This window comes from Alligator mississippiensis, chromosome 13 (assembly GCF_030867095.1).
Source record: "Alligator mississippiensis isolate rAllMis1 chromosome 13, rAllMis1, whole genome shotgun sequence".
Taxonomy (NCBI): domain Eukaryota; kingdom Metazoa; phylum Chordata; order Crocodylia; family Alligatoridae; genus Alligator; species Alligator mississippiensis.
In genome coordinates this window covers 30263439-30280039 of record NC_081836.1, presented here as the reverse complement: position 1 = coordinate 30280039, position 16601 = coordinate 30263439, and the positions used below count along the sequence as shown (strand labels likewise).

Below are 16601 nucleotides of genomic sequence, written 5' to 3'. Positions count from 1 at the left end.
AGCAAGTAGTTGTTGCGTCAGGGAGGCAAGTAAGTGAGTTGTGACTGAGAGAGCCAGTGGTGAGCAGTCAGTGAACTAGACCCTTGGCTGGTATAAACGGGCACTGCTCTGACAGCAGTGGAGCTCTGTTGATGAATACCAGTGGAGGCTGTGGCCCCACAAGTGCACTCAACACTCCCCAGAGTTTGAAGGCTACAGCAACCCCTGGAGGTGAAGTCCCCAGTCTAATGAAAGGGCTTTGCCAGGCCCTTTGGAGCGCAGGAGTGGGGTGATGCTCACACTTTGGTAATAGTTCAGAGTAAGGAAGGGTCCCAAAACACTGCCAGTGCCACCCAGGCTCTCCCTCGCCTGGGTTGCTTGACCAGAATCAAGTACTTCCTTAGGCTGGTTGCAGGGAGTGGGGTAGGACACAAGGGGGCCACCACTGGGCTTACATGGGCAGTTTCCATTTTCTTTTGAATTTCTGGAATTCAGAGCTAGCTTTGCACCTTGCAGCAGGGGCCCATCCCTGCTCCTTGTGTAAAGAATATCAGCCAAGATCCCATCGCTGCTCAGGACAGGAAACCATATTTATTTGCACTAGGTTGGAAAGACATCTCTACAGTATACACAGTTCCCTCATTCCCAGACAGACCACAGCTCTCCACATGTACAAGGAAGAGCTCCTTACACAGGGGCAGTGGCATACCAGAAGTGTATGCAGAGGCAGCTTTGAAGATAGTGGACAGGTTTTAGTGGCAGGCATGTCACAGAAGCTGGCTTGCCTGATGCATGCCCTTGCTGATGTCTGTTCTGTGCCCTGAAATCCCAACAGCCTAATCCCCTGTCCCATGGGGTGTGTTGCCTGCACTTTATGGTCCCACCTAGTATGTTGAATACAAGTGCTGCCCTGCCATGCCCAGTGGGTGTAGGGGATATTGGCAGCTGACAAAGAAAAGCCATGCTAGGGAATGATGACTCCTTGCCCAGAGCTGCCTGGGGGTCACCAGCTCAAACAGTGAAGATGCAACAACAGGTCCTGCAGGGTGAACACTGAGTGGGCAGTGTGGCTCTTGGGGTGAGTGGCAGGGATTGTGGGGTGAGATGAGCACCTAGCCAAAGCCATAAGTATAAAGCATAAGTACTTGCCTGACATTGCAGGTGGAGTAGGGAGTCTGGGGCCAATGCAGTGGTACCAAATGGGTGCACATGGCTGAAGGACAAGACACAGAGCTGTGCTTTTCTTTAGGGTGCAATAGAGCAGGGTGCCTTTCAGTGCTCCCTTCTCTATACTGCAGGTTGGAAATCTGCCTCCTGGGTGTCTGTACCATGATGTACCATGGTACAGACATGTACCATGATGTACCATGTCAGCAAGGCAGCAAATCTGCCTACTAAGGCCACAGCAAGGCAGGGAACAGTGAGATTGGAAGGAAGGTGTACAGAGCGTGTGGAGCCAACCAGGGTGCAGTCAAATTTCCAGGGTCCAGCAAGCTTTAGTTCTCCTGGCCTGTGGAGCAAGCATGAGCCCAGGTCTGTCCTCTAGGATGGGCATGTGCAGGTTTATGCTGTCTCAGGGGCTTTGTTTCTGTGCTTGGGAGAATATCACATCTGTGATGCAACAGGAGAAGTGGCAAGTCCAGGGGGAGAAGCAGGATTCCTGGGTTTCCATTGTGGGGCTCTCTGCACCTCGATGACCTCTCTGTGCTCTCCAACACCCAGAGAGAAGGGGTTGTGTCTCCCTGTTTTCGGCAGCACAGTGTGGTTGGTTGAGGAAAGAGCCTGGCTACTAGGAAATATGGAGAGGCCGGGAGGAGCCTGATGGGACCACAAGGGATGCTGGATCCAGCTCACACCCATTCTGCTGCCCATTGTTCTCCTCATTCATCTGGGACACCTCGGTGGAGCCAGCATCGAAGCCAGGCACCATGTGGGCAGCATGCACAACGTGGACCTTGTTCCGGGTCTTCTTCCTCAAGAGGCAGCTGAATACCTTCTTGAAGCCCTTGCGGAAGTGCTTGGACACAAGGGCATAGACAATGGGGTTGAGGCAGGAGTTGGCATAGGCCATGCAGTGGGAGAGCAGCCGGAAGGCATAGGTGGCCTGGTTGAAGGGGAAGTCCCCATAGAGGTAGCGGAGGATGACCACATGGTAGGGCAGCCAGCACAGGCAGAAGAGGATGGTCACAATGATTATCATCTTGGTAACCTTCCGCTTGGCCTTTTTGGATTCAGACATGTCTTCCAGGGGGTCCACGGCTGTCCACAGGTACTTGATGGTCCTGGTGTATGAAAGACTGACTATTAGCACCGGGATCACATAACCAAAGGCAAAAGTGCTGGTGTCCATGATCTTGCGCTTCCACTCCTCCCAGCCAGGCATACAAATGTAGCTGGACTCCCACTCAATCAGATCATAATAACTCAGGTATGGCCCAGCAAAGACCACTGAGAGACCCCAGATCACAGCCATGGCTGCCACTGCATTGTAGGGGGTTCGCAGCTCCCGAGAGCGCAATGGGTAGCGGATGGCCAGATACCTGGAAAGGAAACCAAAGCAACGTGGCATTAGACAGATTCAGGACTCTGCTTCAGCCATGAACCACTAGTGGGATTCTTGCTGCCCTGAAGCGGTGGGTCCCTCTCCCTCTTTAGCATGGCCACCATCAGCAAACAGCTTCAGTGTCCCTCATGTCACTAAAGGGCCCAAATGCTTTCCCAAGCCTTTGGCCCACTCAGGACACATCCTAGCATCCAGCAGCATTTTCTTGCTAAGAGGATGCTTCCCTCAGTTTCTAACACACACCCTATGTCAGCGATCTCCTCCACACAGGAAATACTGGACCCATTTCCCAGAGCACATCTGGAGAGGTTAGGTTGAGGTAACCATTCAAATAACACCAGACTCTCTCCCAACCCTAGCTGGTATGAGAGAGGGGAAGACCAGATATAGCTCCTGAACTCAGACCCCTTCACCTGGCAGCCCAACCTGGCAAGACCCTGACTTTTATCAAAGCTGCTCTACAGCTTGGAAAAGGTGGGATCTGATCAAACTCCTTGTACTGCCTGCCCCCAACTCCTGACCCTAGGTTTAAGACCTTCAGGGTGCTTTGAGCATTGATTATTGCAGTGATGGGAATGGTACAAAGCCGCAAAGAAGCAAAGTCAAAGGGAGACTTTCCACTGACTTTCACGGGTTTTGGATCAAGCCAAGAAGGCCCAGTCTGGGCAGCCTGGAAGTGCCAGAACAGACCATTCTTCCCCTTGATGCACAGCTCATCTCTGAGACTGTTTTCCAGCAGCTCCCTGCCTGTCCACAGGCAGCAGCATGTATGGAGCAGGTATGGTGGGAAGTGCCTCTGGCAGCTCGCTAGGAACCGCTGTGGGGTGAGGCGAGCAGAGCCACCTCCAGATGGAACAAGATCAGTTTCATTCTGTCATACTTATCAAGAGGCAGAGAGGACAAGTGGCTGATGGGAACATCTGTCCCCAGTTCCCCAAGGAGAGAGGAACATGTGTTTGTGTGACAGTCCCCTGACAGTGGCTGACAGCTACAAAAGGAGACAGCTTGGAGCTCTGCTTCCCTGTGGATAGGGGAGTGCAAGGAGGGGGTGTAGATGTCAGTGCAAGCAAAAGCCCTTTCACCCCTCTTGTCTCCATCCCTCTGGTTCAGGCAATGCTTAGTTGGCACAAACTCTACCCTGTCCCTGGCAGCAGAGCATGGAGGAAAAATGCAGCCAGTACAAAAGGTTGCCCCCATCAATATAATGACTTGTCTCTAACATCCCTTTCATTCAGAAGGACCCTTTCTCCCATTCTAACTACATATAAGGTGGCTTCATCCAGTGCTGCTGTGCAGCCTCCTCTGCGGTAGAGCAAAGCAGCCCCTGTGCATCAGCAATGCCACACAGAAGGGATGGTGAAGAATGAGCTCAAACAGGGTGGGCAGAAGCCTGTGCTAGGATATTCCCTTGGGAGGCCCAGGGGTTGTGACACAGCCCTGGGTCCAAGGGGACTGGGCAGACTCATTCCCCCACTGCAGCACTTTGAGCTCATGCTTACTGAGCAGAGCAGAAGGTGCCCTTCATCATCACAGGGCTGCATCCCCTCCCATGAAGACGTGGTCCAGTCTCATGAGCTAGTTGGGGATGGTCAGTCAGACCTTAGGAGGGAGGCCTCCCATGGCTGACCCCAAACAGCTCTGCAGAAAGTGCCTTTAATGATTCACTGGCCACTGCTCTCAGCAGTGCCCTGGGACGGTGCTAAGGGCACACTCCTCCAGGAGCTGTCCCAGGTGATGAGATATAAAACTCAGGTCCTGGCTGCAGGTGATCTCACAGCATCTTTTATTCTGGCCCTGATGTCCTGATCCATGTCTCATGTACCTTCATTCCTCCTTCCCCACTCCCTTCCATTGGATATGGCATCCTTACCCTTCCTATCCTAAACTCTTGCCCAGCCTTATAATGCAAGCCTTTGTGTGTGATCCCATCATTTGACAGCTGCCAGGCCAGACTGAGCCCTAACCAAATCAACATAGCTGCATGGAAGGTAACAGAGTCATTCCTGCTTGTACCAGGAACTGAGCTCACCCTATCTTGAGTGGACTTTTGTGTAGTATATTAGGCACAGAATCTGGGATATCTGCAGGTTGGGACTTATACAGTGATCATAAATCAGTGTGTGTTTAATGCTGGTTAGGCAGCAGCCAAGAAACAAATTTCCTATTTACCCCAGGCCTAGAATCTGTCTGCCTCAGTACTATGTCAATCCCGTGACCACTGGCCCTGAGCACCTCCCCACCTCTGCTGTAACTAGCCTCACAGCACCCCTGGGGGAGGGATGATAGTGCTTGTAGGCCCATTTTACTGAAGGGAAAATGAGGCACAGAGCACTCATGTGACCTTCCTTGGTAGAGACTGGACCTTGGTGTCTCAAACACCAAGCTGCTGCTTTCTCCACTGGGCTATCACTCCTCTAGGAGAGTGTGGGCAGCATCCCTTAGGTGGGGAGGACTATATCTTGGGGGGGGGGGAGGAAGGGTGCAGCTGATCAGTCTCCTTCACCTCAGACAGCTTTGTTGGGAAGGGGACACCACGTCCCACCAACCCCGTTGACACAGGCCACTGAGCAGATGAGGAGCTACTTTAGGTTACTGCTGACATGGACTGTATTTGAATAGCTGGCCTAGAGGACACAACCCTCCTTTTTCCCTAATCTCCTAAACCACGCAGGTGGTCAGGCCCAGGACAGAGAATCCTGCAGACCTGAAGAGCCCTTCAATGGGTTTCAGTTGTTCTTACCTGTCCACTGAGACGGCAGCGAGGGTGAAGCTGCTAGCATACATGGTGAGGTAGATGAAGAAGTGGACAGCTTTGCACATGAAGGAGCCGAAGACCCAGCCCTCCAGTGAGTAGATGGTGGCCTGGAAGGGGACGCAGAAAATGATGAAGAAAAAATCGGCCAGACTGAGGTTGAGGATGAAGAGGTTGGTGGTGTTGTGACCCATCTGGCCATTGCGCAGCAGCACTGCCAGCACCAGGCTGTTGCCCACCGTGCCCAGGAGGAAGATGAGGGAGAAGACAACAGGTACGATGACGCTGGCTGGGCTGAACTGGTGACTGTCCGAGGAGTTCCAGAAGCCAGCCAGGCCGGCAAAGTCCTCATGCTCTGTCATTCTGCCCTGGATTGAGGGTGTAGGAGACCTGGGGTGCAGAGAGGGGCAAGGGTGGGACAGTCTAATGAGTGAGAGGAGTGACCATATCTTGAGTCTGACTGACCGATTGACTGACTGACTAGAGACAGTAAGACCTCACTAGCGGTTCTCTAGCCAAGGGCTCCTCAGGAGGGGTGGCTAGTAATGGGCTTAGGGAGTATGCAGTGTGAGATGGGATGCCATCTTCATGAAGTTTGTGGTTAATAGCTTCCACACCGCAGAGCCTGTGCCTGGAATTACGCTGAAGCAGAAGCCCAGGTGCTCTCCAGGGCAGATAGTGATGGAGGCAATGAGAGGCAGGGTTCCTCTGTTACGGCTGGAGGAGCTGAGATAATATTGCCTCTTGCAGTATTTCTGTCTCCCACTCAACCTGCATGACCACAGTAAGGGAGAAGTGTTCCCATTGTGGCGGTGAGGCTACAGCAGTCTATCAACAAAATTGCAAAGCCAGGCAATTTTATTGCACTTTATAAATACATGGTGAACACTCTTTCCTCCATCCCATTCTACATCTGTGCCACCAGATTAGGTGTAATGGCATTTATAGCCCTGCAGTGTCCTACAATGGTGGTAGCTGAGCCACTTGCTAATTTATTCACCCTTATATTTCTAAAGGAGTTGGCTGGTCTGTAGAGAGAGCTCCCATTTTTATCTGACAGCCAATGCAGCATGTCACAGAGGAGACCGGCACTGTGACTCCTATGTGAAAGCTCTCATGGCAACTTTGCTTTGATATAGTTTGTGTGGTTTCCCTTCCTCTTTTTAGGAGCCAGAGCACCAAGCAGGCTAAATTGTCCTCAGCTGGCCTTGGTTACCTGAGTAGGCCTGGCTGTTTGCTTAAAAGGTTATGGTTTGTTTTCCCAAAAGAGATCTGACCTAAGGAGAGGAAGTGAAGGCAATAGTTTGCAAATCTCAAAGTGGCAGGACAGTTCTGCTGAGGGGACCATGAGCAAAACACTCATGTTGCTGTTTCAGATGATCATTTGACTTTCAGATGTGACATTTTACTGACAGGGAAAAGCAATTTATAGCTTACAGGTTATGACCTGCAGGGTCTCCTCTTGGAAGGGTTTCTTCACAGCTGTAAGGGCTGGGAAAATTCATTTTCATCTCTTAAAGCCCCAGCACTGACCAGGGTGACAGAGCAAGGGGTATGTGCAGATGGTGTCCTGTGTGTCTATGCCGTTCAGCTATTTTGTGGAAATGTGTATGCAAATACCTGGGTTAGGATTTGGCCTTTGGGACTGTGGTGGAATCCAAGCTAGTGTTTTTTCAATTTAGAACAATAACATTTCACCAACTGCACATTCACTCTCCCTGTACCTGCATATTCATCAGCATTCCCTCAATATGATGATGACAGTCTTCCAGTAACTAGGGGAGCGATCTGTGTATATGTATACCTATGTAACTATACATAAATACATATATATGTATCTCCCTACTATATGTAAATGTATATTAGTGAGATATTTAATCCTGCCAAATGTCCAGAATTCATCCACTTATTTTTCCTCTCTGGAGCTGGGGGATGACGCAAAGGTACATGCACGGATAGTTTCTTATTGGTAAAATCCACAGGCACACACTATTTTATTTCCTATCAGCAAATGTTTGCACTGACCACTTCTGTCTGCAGCAAAAGAAGTCTTCCCCTCCCCCCAAGTTATCCCCCTAGGTCTGTCAGGTCTCTGTACCCTCTGTAAAGGATCAAGATCTCTCTCAGTTTTCCTATCTTGCTCAGGGAGTTTACAGGCTCAGGTTTCGTCCTGGGTGAAGCAGTACTAAATGGAAAGTATCTGAAGCGTTGCTGCCGCCACCTGGGGACCAGCGTGGGAAGCATGTTAGCACAGAGGAGCATAGGGACACATTCTGAATCGGCAGCTTACATGCATATTACGAGGAGGCAGACATAGCTCTACAAAGATAGAATTGGTGGTCTGGATGGAGGAGGCGACTTGCTCAGTGCTTCTCATGAAGTCAATGGCAAAGTATAGAAAAGAACGCAGGAATACCGATTTTCACTGAGACCAATAAAGGGACTCAGGTGGGTAGAGGAAATGGTCTGTGCTCTCCTGTCACACACAAAAGGGACATGTGACAGGCAGGAGGACAGCATCTCCATCTACTCTGAGGAAAGTTGTATGAGTACACTCGCATGCACCAGGCTGCCTGTGGCTCAGGCAAGCCTACCCTGCAGACCCACAGAACACTAGTGCAAGGTACTGGTAATGTATCTGCATAGGTACAAGACTCCCCAGTACAGACAGGCTAAGTGATAAGTGTATGTGTCATATGCATCTGGGGTGTGCCTATGTATCTTCTTTGTGTACTGTACCTCTAGTGGCTGCTCCACAGTGCACAGGTCAAACACACCTGCTGTTCCTAGAGCTCACACAAGAGACTTTTACTTTTAGCACTTGAGATTCCAGTCTCCATCCCCACCGATGACTTGCAAGGACAAATGCCACCTGTTACTCCTGGAAGGGCCTGTTCATCCCACAGCTGTGGGAAGTAAAAGTAAGTTTCCTAGTGACAGCACTGATGCTGATGCCTTGAATATGAAATTTGCCTTGTGAAAGAGCCAGCTTTGCCTTGGCTCTCCCACACACAGGTGCCAGGCAGCACCAGACTTAAGCTCCCCTGCCTTTTAAGAAAAGCTGCAATGAGCAAATACATAAAGTGACAGAATGCAGGACTGATCAAAGCAAGAGAGGCAGACAGGCCTGGGAAGATGGGATAGGCAACATTAATGTGCAAGCCACTCATTTTTGCCCTGTGTGACTTAAGATCTGTCTTGGTTCATGAACAAAGCCAATTAAAACAGCAGGGAAAGCTGTAGGATTGCTGCAACAGCATGAACACATCCCTGCCAAATCAAAATGGTACCAGGCAGTTACAGAGAAAAGAGGAGAGTGCTGTCAAGGCTCTTCACTGCAGGCCTGAGCACCAGCAAGGGTTACAATCCGGTGGGTAACTTGGTTCGGATCTGCTGTGCACAGGGGTTGGAGTCACCTCTCATGCTGGGGCTGGATTCTCTTCTGCTAGTTCCACATGCATCACCAAAGGCATTTCTCCAGGCAAAAGAGAGTGAGTAGTGCCCCTGAGGCCAGTGGGTGAAACCAGTGCAAGTGAAAGCAGACCTGAGCTGCTGCCAGATATACTGCCCTGTCTTCCTCTCATATTTATTGACCACAGGTCAGGTTATGCACTTGTTCCCTCCTGGGTGAATCCAGGGCCTGTTGAACTACTCTGGTGTGAAGTCAAGTAACAGATCCAGGGCACATAGTCCTACAAGCACTGGGGGTCCTGGATTCAATCCCTACTGATGTAGGGAATTGGCCAAGTCATCACACAATTGACCGCGCTCAGCCACAAGTCCAGCAATAGGCTCTATTTGTCCTGTCTGTTTTGTCTGTCTACTTCTATCCCAGGATAAGTGAAAGCTAAATCATAGCTTACTCCTGTTTTTTTCAGAGGCAAGCTGCCCTGGTTCAGTTTCCACTTACCATGGGACAGGAGCAGGTGCACTGAACAGTTACTGCAGAGCAGCTTATCCCGTTTTTCAACTCTGCCTAATTTGCCTGTCTATGCTCTGAATCCTTTTCAGTCTCTAGGCCCCTTTGCTTCTCCTGGCCCCCTGTTCAGGTGGTCAAGATCCCAATCACCACCCCTAATTCACGGCTAAATTTGCCTTGTTGTAGGGTGTAGCAGGAAAAACCAAAGGCAGTATTCTCCAAGTTCTGCCCGCAACTCAAATTCCTCTCACTTGAGCTGTCCAGCTAGAAGGCAGGGCAGCAAATCCTTCCTTTCCCTTATGTAGCACCCTGATGAGCCCTGAAAGCAATGCTTTTGTCCTCATGAAAATGCAGAATCAACATCCTATAGCCATTGTCCCAGGTTGCTTGCAGACTTGGGCAGCCTTTCCTGCATCATTTCTTTGGCAGTTCACACCTGTAAAATTATTTCCCCGACCTGAAGGATTGTGGTCTTAGGGTTTCCTGTTAGTGAAACCTTCATCATCAGACGTGAGACATGAGGTGAGAATGGACTGCTAGCTGCAGGCTGAGTTACTGCCTAAGCTCTGCGAGCCATGCTCTGTCTGACTATTCCCTGTTATGGCTTTTTACCCAACCCCGCTATTAGACAGTTCTTACAGGAAACAACAAGCGACTTCTCTGTCCATGTTAAACACTTATCTGGTCCCCACTGCTACAGTATTGGAGCATTTGGCATGCTGACCTCCCCCCAGACCCCCATGAAGTAGGTCAGTGCCATTCTTCCCACTTTGTAGACTGGGCTGAGGCTCAGAGAGGCTACATGACTCACCCCAGGTTGCAGAGAGAGTCTGTGGCAGAGCAGGGAGCCAGACCCAGGTGTATGGCTAACACCCCAGTCTGGCATCTCCCTCTCTGCCTGAGCCCAGAGGGTTTGTCTGTTCACCAGAGGTGTCCAGTAGCTGACAAGCTGGCATGGCTTTCGTGGATTTATTTAGCTTTGACCAAATCCAACTGCACTTCAGTAGAGAAGGGGGAGGGAAAGGACAGAAGGGGACCGGGTCCTGGCCCACGGGTATGGTACCCATCTGCTTCCCAGGACCCCCAGCCCCGAGGAGGCCCCGTTACCCCTCCTAGAAAGGTCTGGTGCTTCCCCTGAGGTCAATGGCAAAGTGGAGCAGCGATCCCCGGAGTCCCGACTCTCCCTGAGGGACCAGCGAGGGGGCTCGGGTCGGAGCTGCAGGGCCGGGAGCAGGCGGGGGCGGAGGCGGAGGCAGGGGAGCGGTCCCGCCGGACGGGGCACGGGCCGGGACCCGGGGCTCCCCGCGGGCTCCGGCCGCACCGCACAGCACAGCCCCGCGCCCGGCCCGGGCAGGGCGGTGCCCGCGCGGAGGCACCTCGGCCTCCCGCCCCCGGCGGCCCCGCGGCGCGGGCAGTGGGGCGCTGCCGGCCTCCCTCGCTCCCTGCCCCGCGCGGCGCTGTGGTCGCCCGCCCCGTCCAGCAGCCGGGAGCGGCCCTGGGGTGGTGTCAGCCCGCGCCCCGGCCCCAGCCCCGGCCGCGCCTACCTGCTCCGGGCCGCTACGTCCCGCGCGGAGCCCGCCCGGCCGCGGCGCTGTCAGCACCGCCACCGCCGCCGCGTCCCTCCTCCCGCCGCCGCCACGTGCCCCGGCCGCGGGCAGACAGCGCGGCCGCTCCGCCCCGCCCGGTCCCGCCCTGCCGCCGGGTCAGCGTGCTCCGACGGGACGGGGGTTCCCGGGCACACGCGGCCCCTCGGACGCCAGCTCGAAGCTGTGGCTCGGGAGTTGGCTCCGGGGACCTCGGAAGGAGCCCCCGGGGGTCGCCGTGCCCGGCCGCCGCTCCTCTGCCCCGCGGGGCTGACCCCGGCAGCCCGCCTCGCGCCGTCCCGCCCCTGCCGGCACCTCAGTCGCCCCGGCTGGAGACTCGCTGCTGCGGTCCCTGCTCCTGGTTACCTGCTTTCAGATGCAGAATAAAGTTGTCTCTGACACTTCCAGCAGCCCCTTCCTCGTTGTTCAGCGAGACCCGGGCTTGTCCCAGCACAGGAGCAGCGGAGCCTGCGGACGGGCTCAGCCCAGGTCCGCCCCCGCGGCCGGCTCCGCACAGGGGCAGTGCTGGAGCTGAAATGTTTTCCCAGTGCCCTGGCCCGAGGGCTTGACACCCGCCTGCCTGCCGTGACAGGGGCTTAGGAGGAAGAGGTGGAAAAGCGTGGTGGACGAGTCTGGAGCGCGTTGCCTGCAGAGGAAGGATTCTTTTTTTCCAAAACCTCAGCAATAAGCCTCAAAGCCGACAGCCTCAGATCTACCTGGCAATGAGTTTCACAGGTTAATCAAGCACTGGGTTACATATATTTTGACCTTAGGGGTAAGTCTGAGTTCAGGGTCCAGGAGATGGGTTCTGTTAGGGGAAGTAGGTGCTGCAGTCATGTAGCTGAGACACAAGTCTTGACTTACCAAGATGGTGCAGTGCCCTGTCTCCCTAACAGGCAAAATGAAACGTTGCTTCCAGCCAGCACTCAGCCCAAAAGCTCTTGCTAGGCTTTTTCCAGGGCCATACTCACGGCTTGTTTGAGGAGATCTGGGTTCTCTCCATTTCTGTCTCCTGCACGTTCCTCTACTCTGACAAAACCCAGCAGAGCAGAGCAGCATTGCCTGCTCAAAGTCCTGTGTGCCTTAACCTTACCCGGGAATGCATGCCTGTGTTTTGGGTTCATAAAAGGAGCTCAGTTGTTCCTACTATGTGATTTAAGGGGCAGCAGTTACACCCACCATCTGCAGAAACAGTTCACCAGAACCACAGTCTTCCCTTTTACAACTTCAACTCTGGTGCCTCCCTTTTTCAGTGACTCTCCCCAGGCTTGTTGTAAGAGGAAAGGTTCCTGCCACCCTCTGTGTGTTACTGTCTGGGCTGGGGACTCTTATTCTTTAATTTACTAGTTTTTTCCCAGTCCTCCTCATTCAGTCTTTGAGACCTGTGCATCTCTAGAATCAGATCTGCCAAACAGTCTTGATGGAGAAGAATGCTATAAAATACCACCTGGATTCTCCTGAAATGTCCATTCCCTCCGTGACTGCTCCCATTTCCCCCTTGTAGTCCAGCAGATCCTTTTTTAGACTTCCTGGAGGTAAACTGCTGACAATGTCATGCTAGAAGCTATCAGTAACATTTGCAGAATTGCCTAATTGATTTAGGAACCTATGAGTGGGATTTGCAAAGCAGCCTCAGGGAAATAGGTGCAATTCCACTGGTGTTCTGGGACATAGGTGCACTAAGTTCCTAACCAAATTTCAGCCTGAATCCCTCTGCACATCAGTGTCCAATCTGTTAGAACTGAGAGGATCTGTTAGAACTTTCCTCATCCTTTATTTGTCTTGCCTGCCTAAATTGTAAGCTTTTTTTTTTGGAAATGGACAGTCTCTACAGTGCCTGACACAGTGTGACCACAGTCTCAGTTCCGGAGTGTGCTTACTCCTAGAATTCAAATAAAAGCAGTAAATGAGCAAGGGGAAACTGATAGAGAGATTTGCATCTGTAAGAGGGTTTTACAAACAGCAGAGTTAGAATAAAATAAACTGAAGTTCCAAGGGAAAATATCCAATTTGGCAGGCAGCCCTGTGAATGTGAACAAGGACTACAGCCCAGCTCATTATAGGAAACAACCAGATGCAAACAGCACAGTTTGCCCAAAAGTTGAAGGGAATAGTAAACAGGAGATCAAAGGTGTCAGTGGGAGGCTTTTGCACTAATCTCTGCAGACTCAGACTAGGGTACAGGTGAGTGGGGAGGACAGCTCTCCAGTCACCACACCATGAAGAAGTGACAGTAGCTGTTTAGCAAGGAGGGTGTCACTTATGCCAAATTTACGTGCTGCGACCCAAAACAGGCCTGGACCCAAGCCAATTGTCCCCAGTTCCCTGGGAGCCCCTGTGTGTAAAATTGCTAAAGGAGAGGGAAGATGTTTGGTCTCCACTGCTGCAGGCAAGGAGGTAGCAGATGGACCAGGAAGAAGCACATGAAGAAATTAAGAAGTCCAGCAAGCCACAACCCAGCTTCTGCCCGTGAGATTTCTACTTCTGATCATGCAAACAGGGCTGTCAGCAGGAGAGATCTTAATCATGCCAAGGAGAACAGGTGCAACACTGGGCCAGGACTCCAGTTGTAGACACGCAACATGATTCCTGTGGAAGCATTTACCCTGGGTTTTAATCTGAAGTAAGGAACGGACATCCAGCTTTCCTGAACGAGTCTGTGGTAGATGCTGTTCCAGCCACAAAGTGGCAGGGAGCAGGCTTGTGTTGAGCAAACCACTGCTCTGAAGGTGAACTAGGGAAGCAGATGTACACCTTCCACAGACTGACATTCCTGCATTTACTTTTTCACAGCTAAATTTACTCTATGATTTACTACGTGGCAGGACTTTGTGCCATGTGTCTGCACACTTAGCATCTTCAGCATCTTGTAGTAGAAGTTGCTTTGACCCAAAGTCTACTGAAACCAGTGGGAGGGTGTTTATTAGTATTACTGGGTTTGGGGTCAGGCACTGTACTTTGGAACAGCTAGTGAAGAGAAAAAGTTGGTTACAGAGACTCAAAAGACCAAAGACCATAGGAATCACCAGGCTCAGTGCGCAGACATCTGTAGCATCCAAAATGATGTCCTGGTGGGAGGGGAAGAAGGGACGAGGCATTCAGCTGAAAACAGAAGTGTGAACACAAGGAGTAAACAAGTCTAGATAAAGAGCGTGAGACATGGAAACCCAGCTCAAGAGAAGGCAGGAGACAGGAGAATGAACCCTGGCTAGTGACGCAAGTGCTGAAAATAAGGAGGCAAAGAGAGCATTGAAGAGTTCATTGCTAATGATGTAGGGTGGTATTTTGAAGAAACCCTGAGTAATCAAGGACCATGGGTCCCCCTGCCTCACAGTAAGAATTAGACTCCCAAGTCTTTTGAAAATGGGACTTGAAGAGCATATTTTTAAGGGATTTGAAAATCCGCATAGATAGCTATCTTCATCATTTTCAAATACCTGAAGGGTGATTATAGAGAGGATGGAGGCAGGCTTTTCCCTCTGGTTGTAAGGGACAAGGCTGGGAGCAATGGCTTCAAACTTCAGAAGGGAAAATTTAGGTTGGAGATGAGGAGAGACTTTCGGACTATGAGGGTGGTCAAGCATTGGAATAGACTACCTAGAAAAGTTGTGGAATCTCCATCCTTGGAAGTTTGTAAGAGCAAGTTAAACAGACACTTGGCTGGGATGGTTTTGTCAGGGATGATCCCACCTTGAGCAGAGGACTGGACTAGATAATGACCTTGTCCCTTCCAGCCCTATTTTCTGATGACCCTATGATCTTTAGGTCCCTAAATATCTTTGAAGATAGTCCACAATGTCTTTGAAAATCCTCCCTACAGATGCTCCTGGCCTGCCATCTTGTGCAAGGCAGGCAGAGCTTGCTGCCACTGGAATTTTCCATTAGTGTACATAACCACTCAGGGCATGGGCAATAAGAAGTCAGGATGCTTCCCTTTGGGGTTCTCTCCAGTCTCAGTCATTGAGCCAGGCTGACCCCTAGCTCTTGTGGGGTAGGTGGGTGACTCACAGTGACCCATTATCAAACATGGATTATGAGCCAATGCAAGGCCAATTTAGCTTGGCTCCAGGTTTACTAATCAACTTTTTAGAAGGCTGATGCAGAAAAGGTCACCATGTTGTTTCTGAACTTCAGCATGGGAGGTGAAGTCCTGGCTCTGCTGAAATCAGTGGTACAGCCCCCCCAGACTCTGACAGAGCCCAGATTTCCCCCCTTTTCAAGGAGCCAGCCCAAGGTCAGGAGCCCTCTGGAGGAGGTAATTGCCACTCTGCAGTGGCGTATTGACCCCTCCACACTAGTTAGAAACCTCTGAGAAGACCCACTCATTGATGGAGACCTCTGGCAATGCCATCCTATATGGCTACCACTGGCAATGTATCCTAGAACAATGACACCACACGGCTTACCTCCAAACCAGGCTGTGAACACTGCATGTGAGCTCAGCCCTGTGTGCCTAGTGCCAGGACCAGTGTTAGTGTTCTTCTGAAGGGCTCAGGTTCTCCCTCTGTCGTGTGGTGATAGGTCTGGCAAGGGCAGGACAGAAGGACCTCCTGGAGCTCTTGGCCCATTCACATCACTCTGAAACAACCATGCAACCTGTAGAATTGTCTCTGTGTGTAATGTGCTATGGGCTGCCCAGCTGCTTGGATGCTGGCATTGTCTAATAAGCCATAGAGACTATGCAAAGGGCCAGGTGAGCCCTCAGTGTGGGGTGGGAGGACACATGTTACCTTTCCCCACCTTTTCCTAGAAGCAGACATTTCCCTTCCCTAATGCATTGCCCCTCTCCTGGCTAACAGCCCAAAGGAGCTGCAGAGGAGCTCCCCTTCTTCCTTCTTGATATACCGTGCTGCACCTTGCCCCCAGTGCAGAGCTGTGACTTCACAGCGCTGTCTGCCCTGGAGCGAGCTTGTGTCCATTCTGCAGCATTTTCCCCATCTCTAGCACCCGCTCCTGGGGAGCTCTAGGTGCTTGAATGGGGTTTGCCTTATAAACCTACTGGGAGGCAGGTCAGTGTGACAGTTCCAGAGCAGCCATCAGATAGGGTGGGCCACACCGATTGTAGACAAACCCTCTTGAGTGAGGCAGCGGTAGCTTTTATCATTGTCACATGACATACCTGAAATTAGCAGGCAGCTTTGAAAAGGACAGCAGGAATGGTTGGCCTAAGGCAGCACAGCAAGTAAGTGACATGAGCAGGAACATGAACAGAGCCCAGATCTTTTGTGACCCCAGCCAAGGCCTACACAAACTCCTGAGGCACTTCCTCAAGGGCTGGTCATCTCTCCCTTTGCACTGCTGAGCAGAGTCCTGTGCAACCAGAGGGGGCTGTATTTCTGGCAGCTGTGCAAACCTGGCAACCCTCCTCTGGGTTTTTGGGGTCAGCTGCATGCCAGCTTCTCAGCATACTTGGATGTGGCACTGCCTGCCTGCATCAGAAACGTGTCAGCAAGGGAATTCTGTAATGCAAAGGGATTTTGCTTGGAAGTGGGTTCAGTTCAGAGCAGTGCGAATGACTTTAAAATAGACCTGCTTGGAGATTTGTGACAAACTGAACTGACCTGAACATTTAGCTGCTTTTGCTGGGAACTGCGTTCTTGTTTGCAACAGGAAATTCATCATCCACATTTTTTAGCAATCATGATATATACCTTTGTTTTGTTTAAAAGTCATGATCTACAACTTTGTTCACCTTAATAGCCATGAGAGATATCTTTGTTTTCTGCTGTATTAGAATGCAAATCAGAGATATAAACATGACTTCTTGTTTTCACTCCTTATACCTCTTTCAATTTACATGTCATC

General features: G+C 51.4%; 1 protein-coding gene across 2 annotated transcripts; it reads right to left on the bottom strand.

The window, feature by feature from the left end:
• Nucleotides 1-546: 546 nt before the first annotated feature.
• On the bottom strand, nt 547-11851 carry LOC102565462 (galanin receptor 2b). 2 transcript variants are annotated; one of them, XM_059716982.1, is made up of 3 exons: nt 11163-11851; nt 5283-5684; nt 547-2519 (listed from the first exon to the last, which is right to left on the bottom strand). In XM_059716982.1, exons 2-3 carry the CDS (start codon nt 5654-5656, stop codon nt 1769-1771), a joined length of 1125 nt encoding a protein of 374 aa, XP_059572965.1. In that variant the 5' UTR covers nt 5657-5684; nt 11163-11851; the 3' UTR covers nt 547-1768. The 2 variants fall into 2 exon arrangements, with proteins under 2 accessions (XP_059572965.1, XP_059572964.1); XM_059716981.1 differs by lacking the exon at nt 11163-11851 and adding an exon at nt 10758-10856.
• Between the last annotated feature and the right edge of the window lie 4750 nt (nt 11852-16601).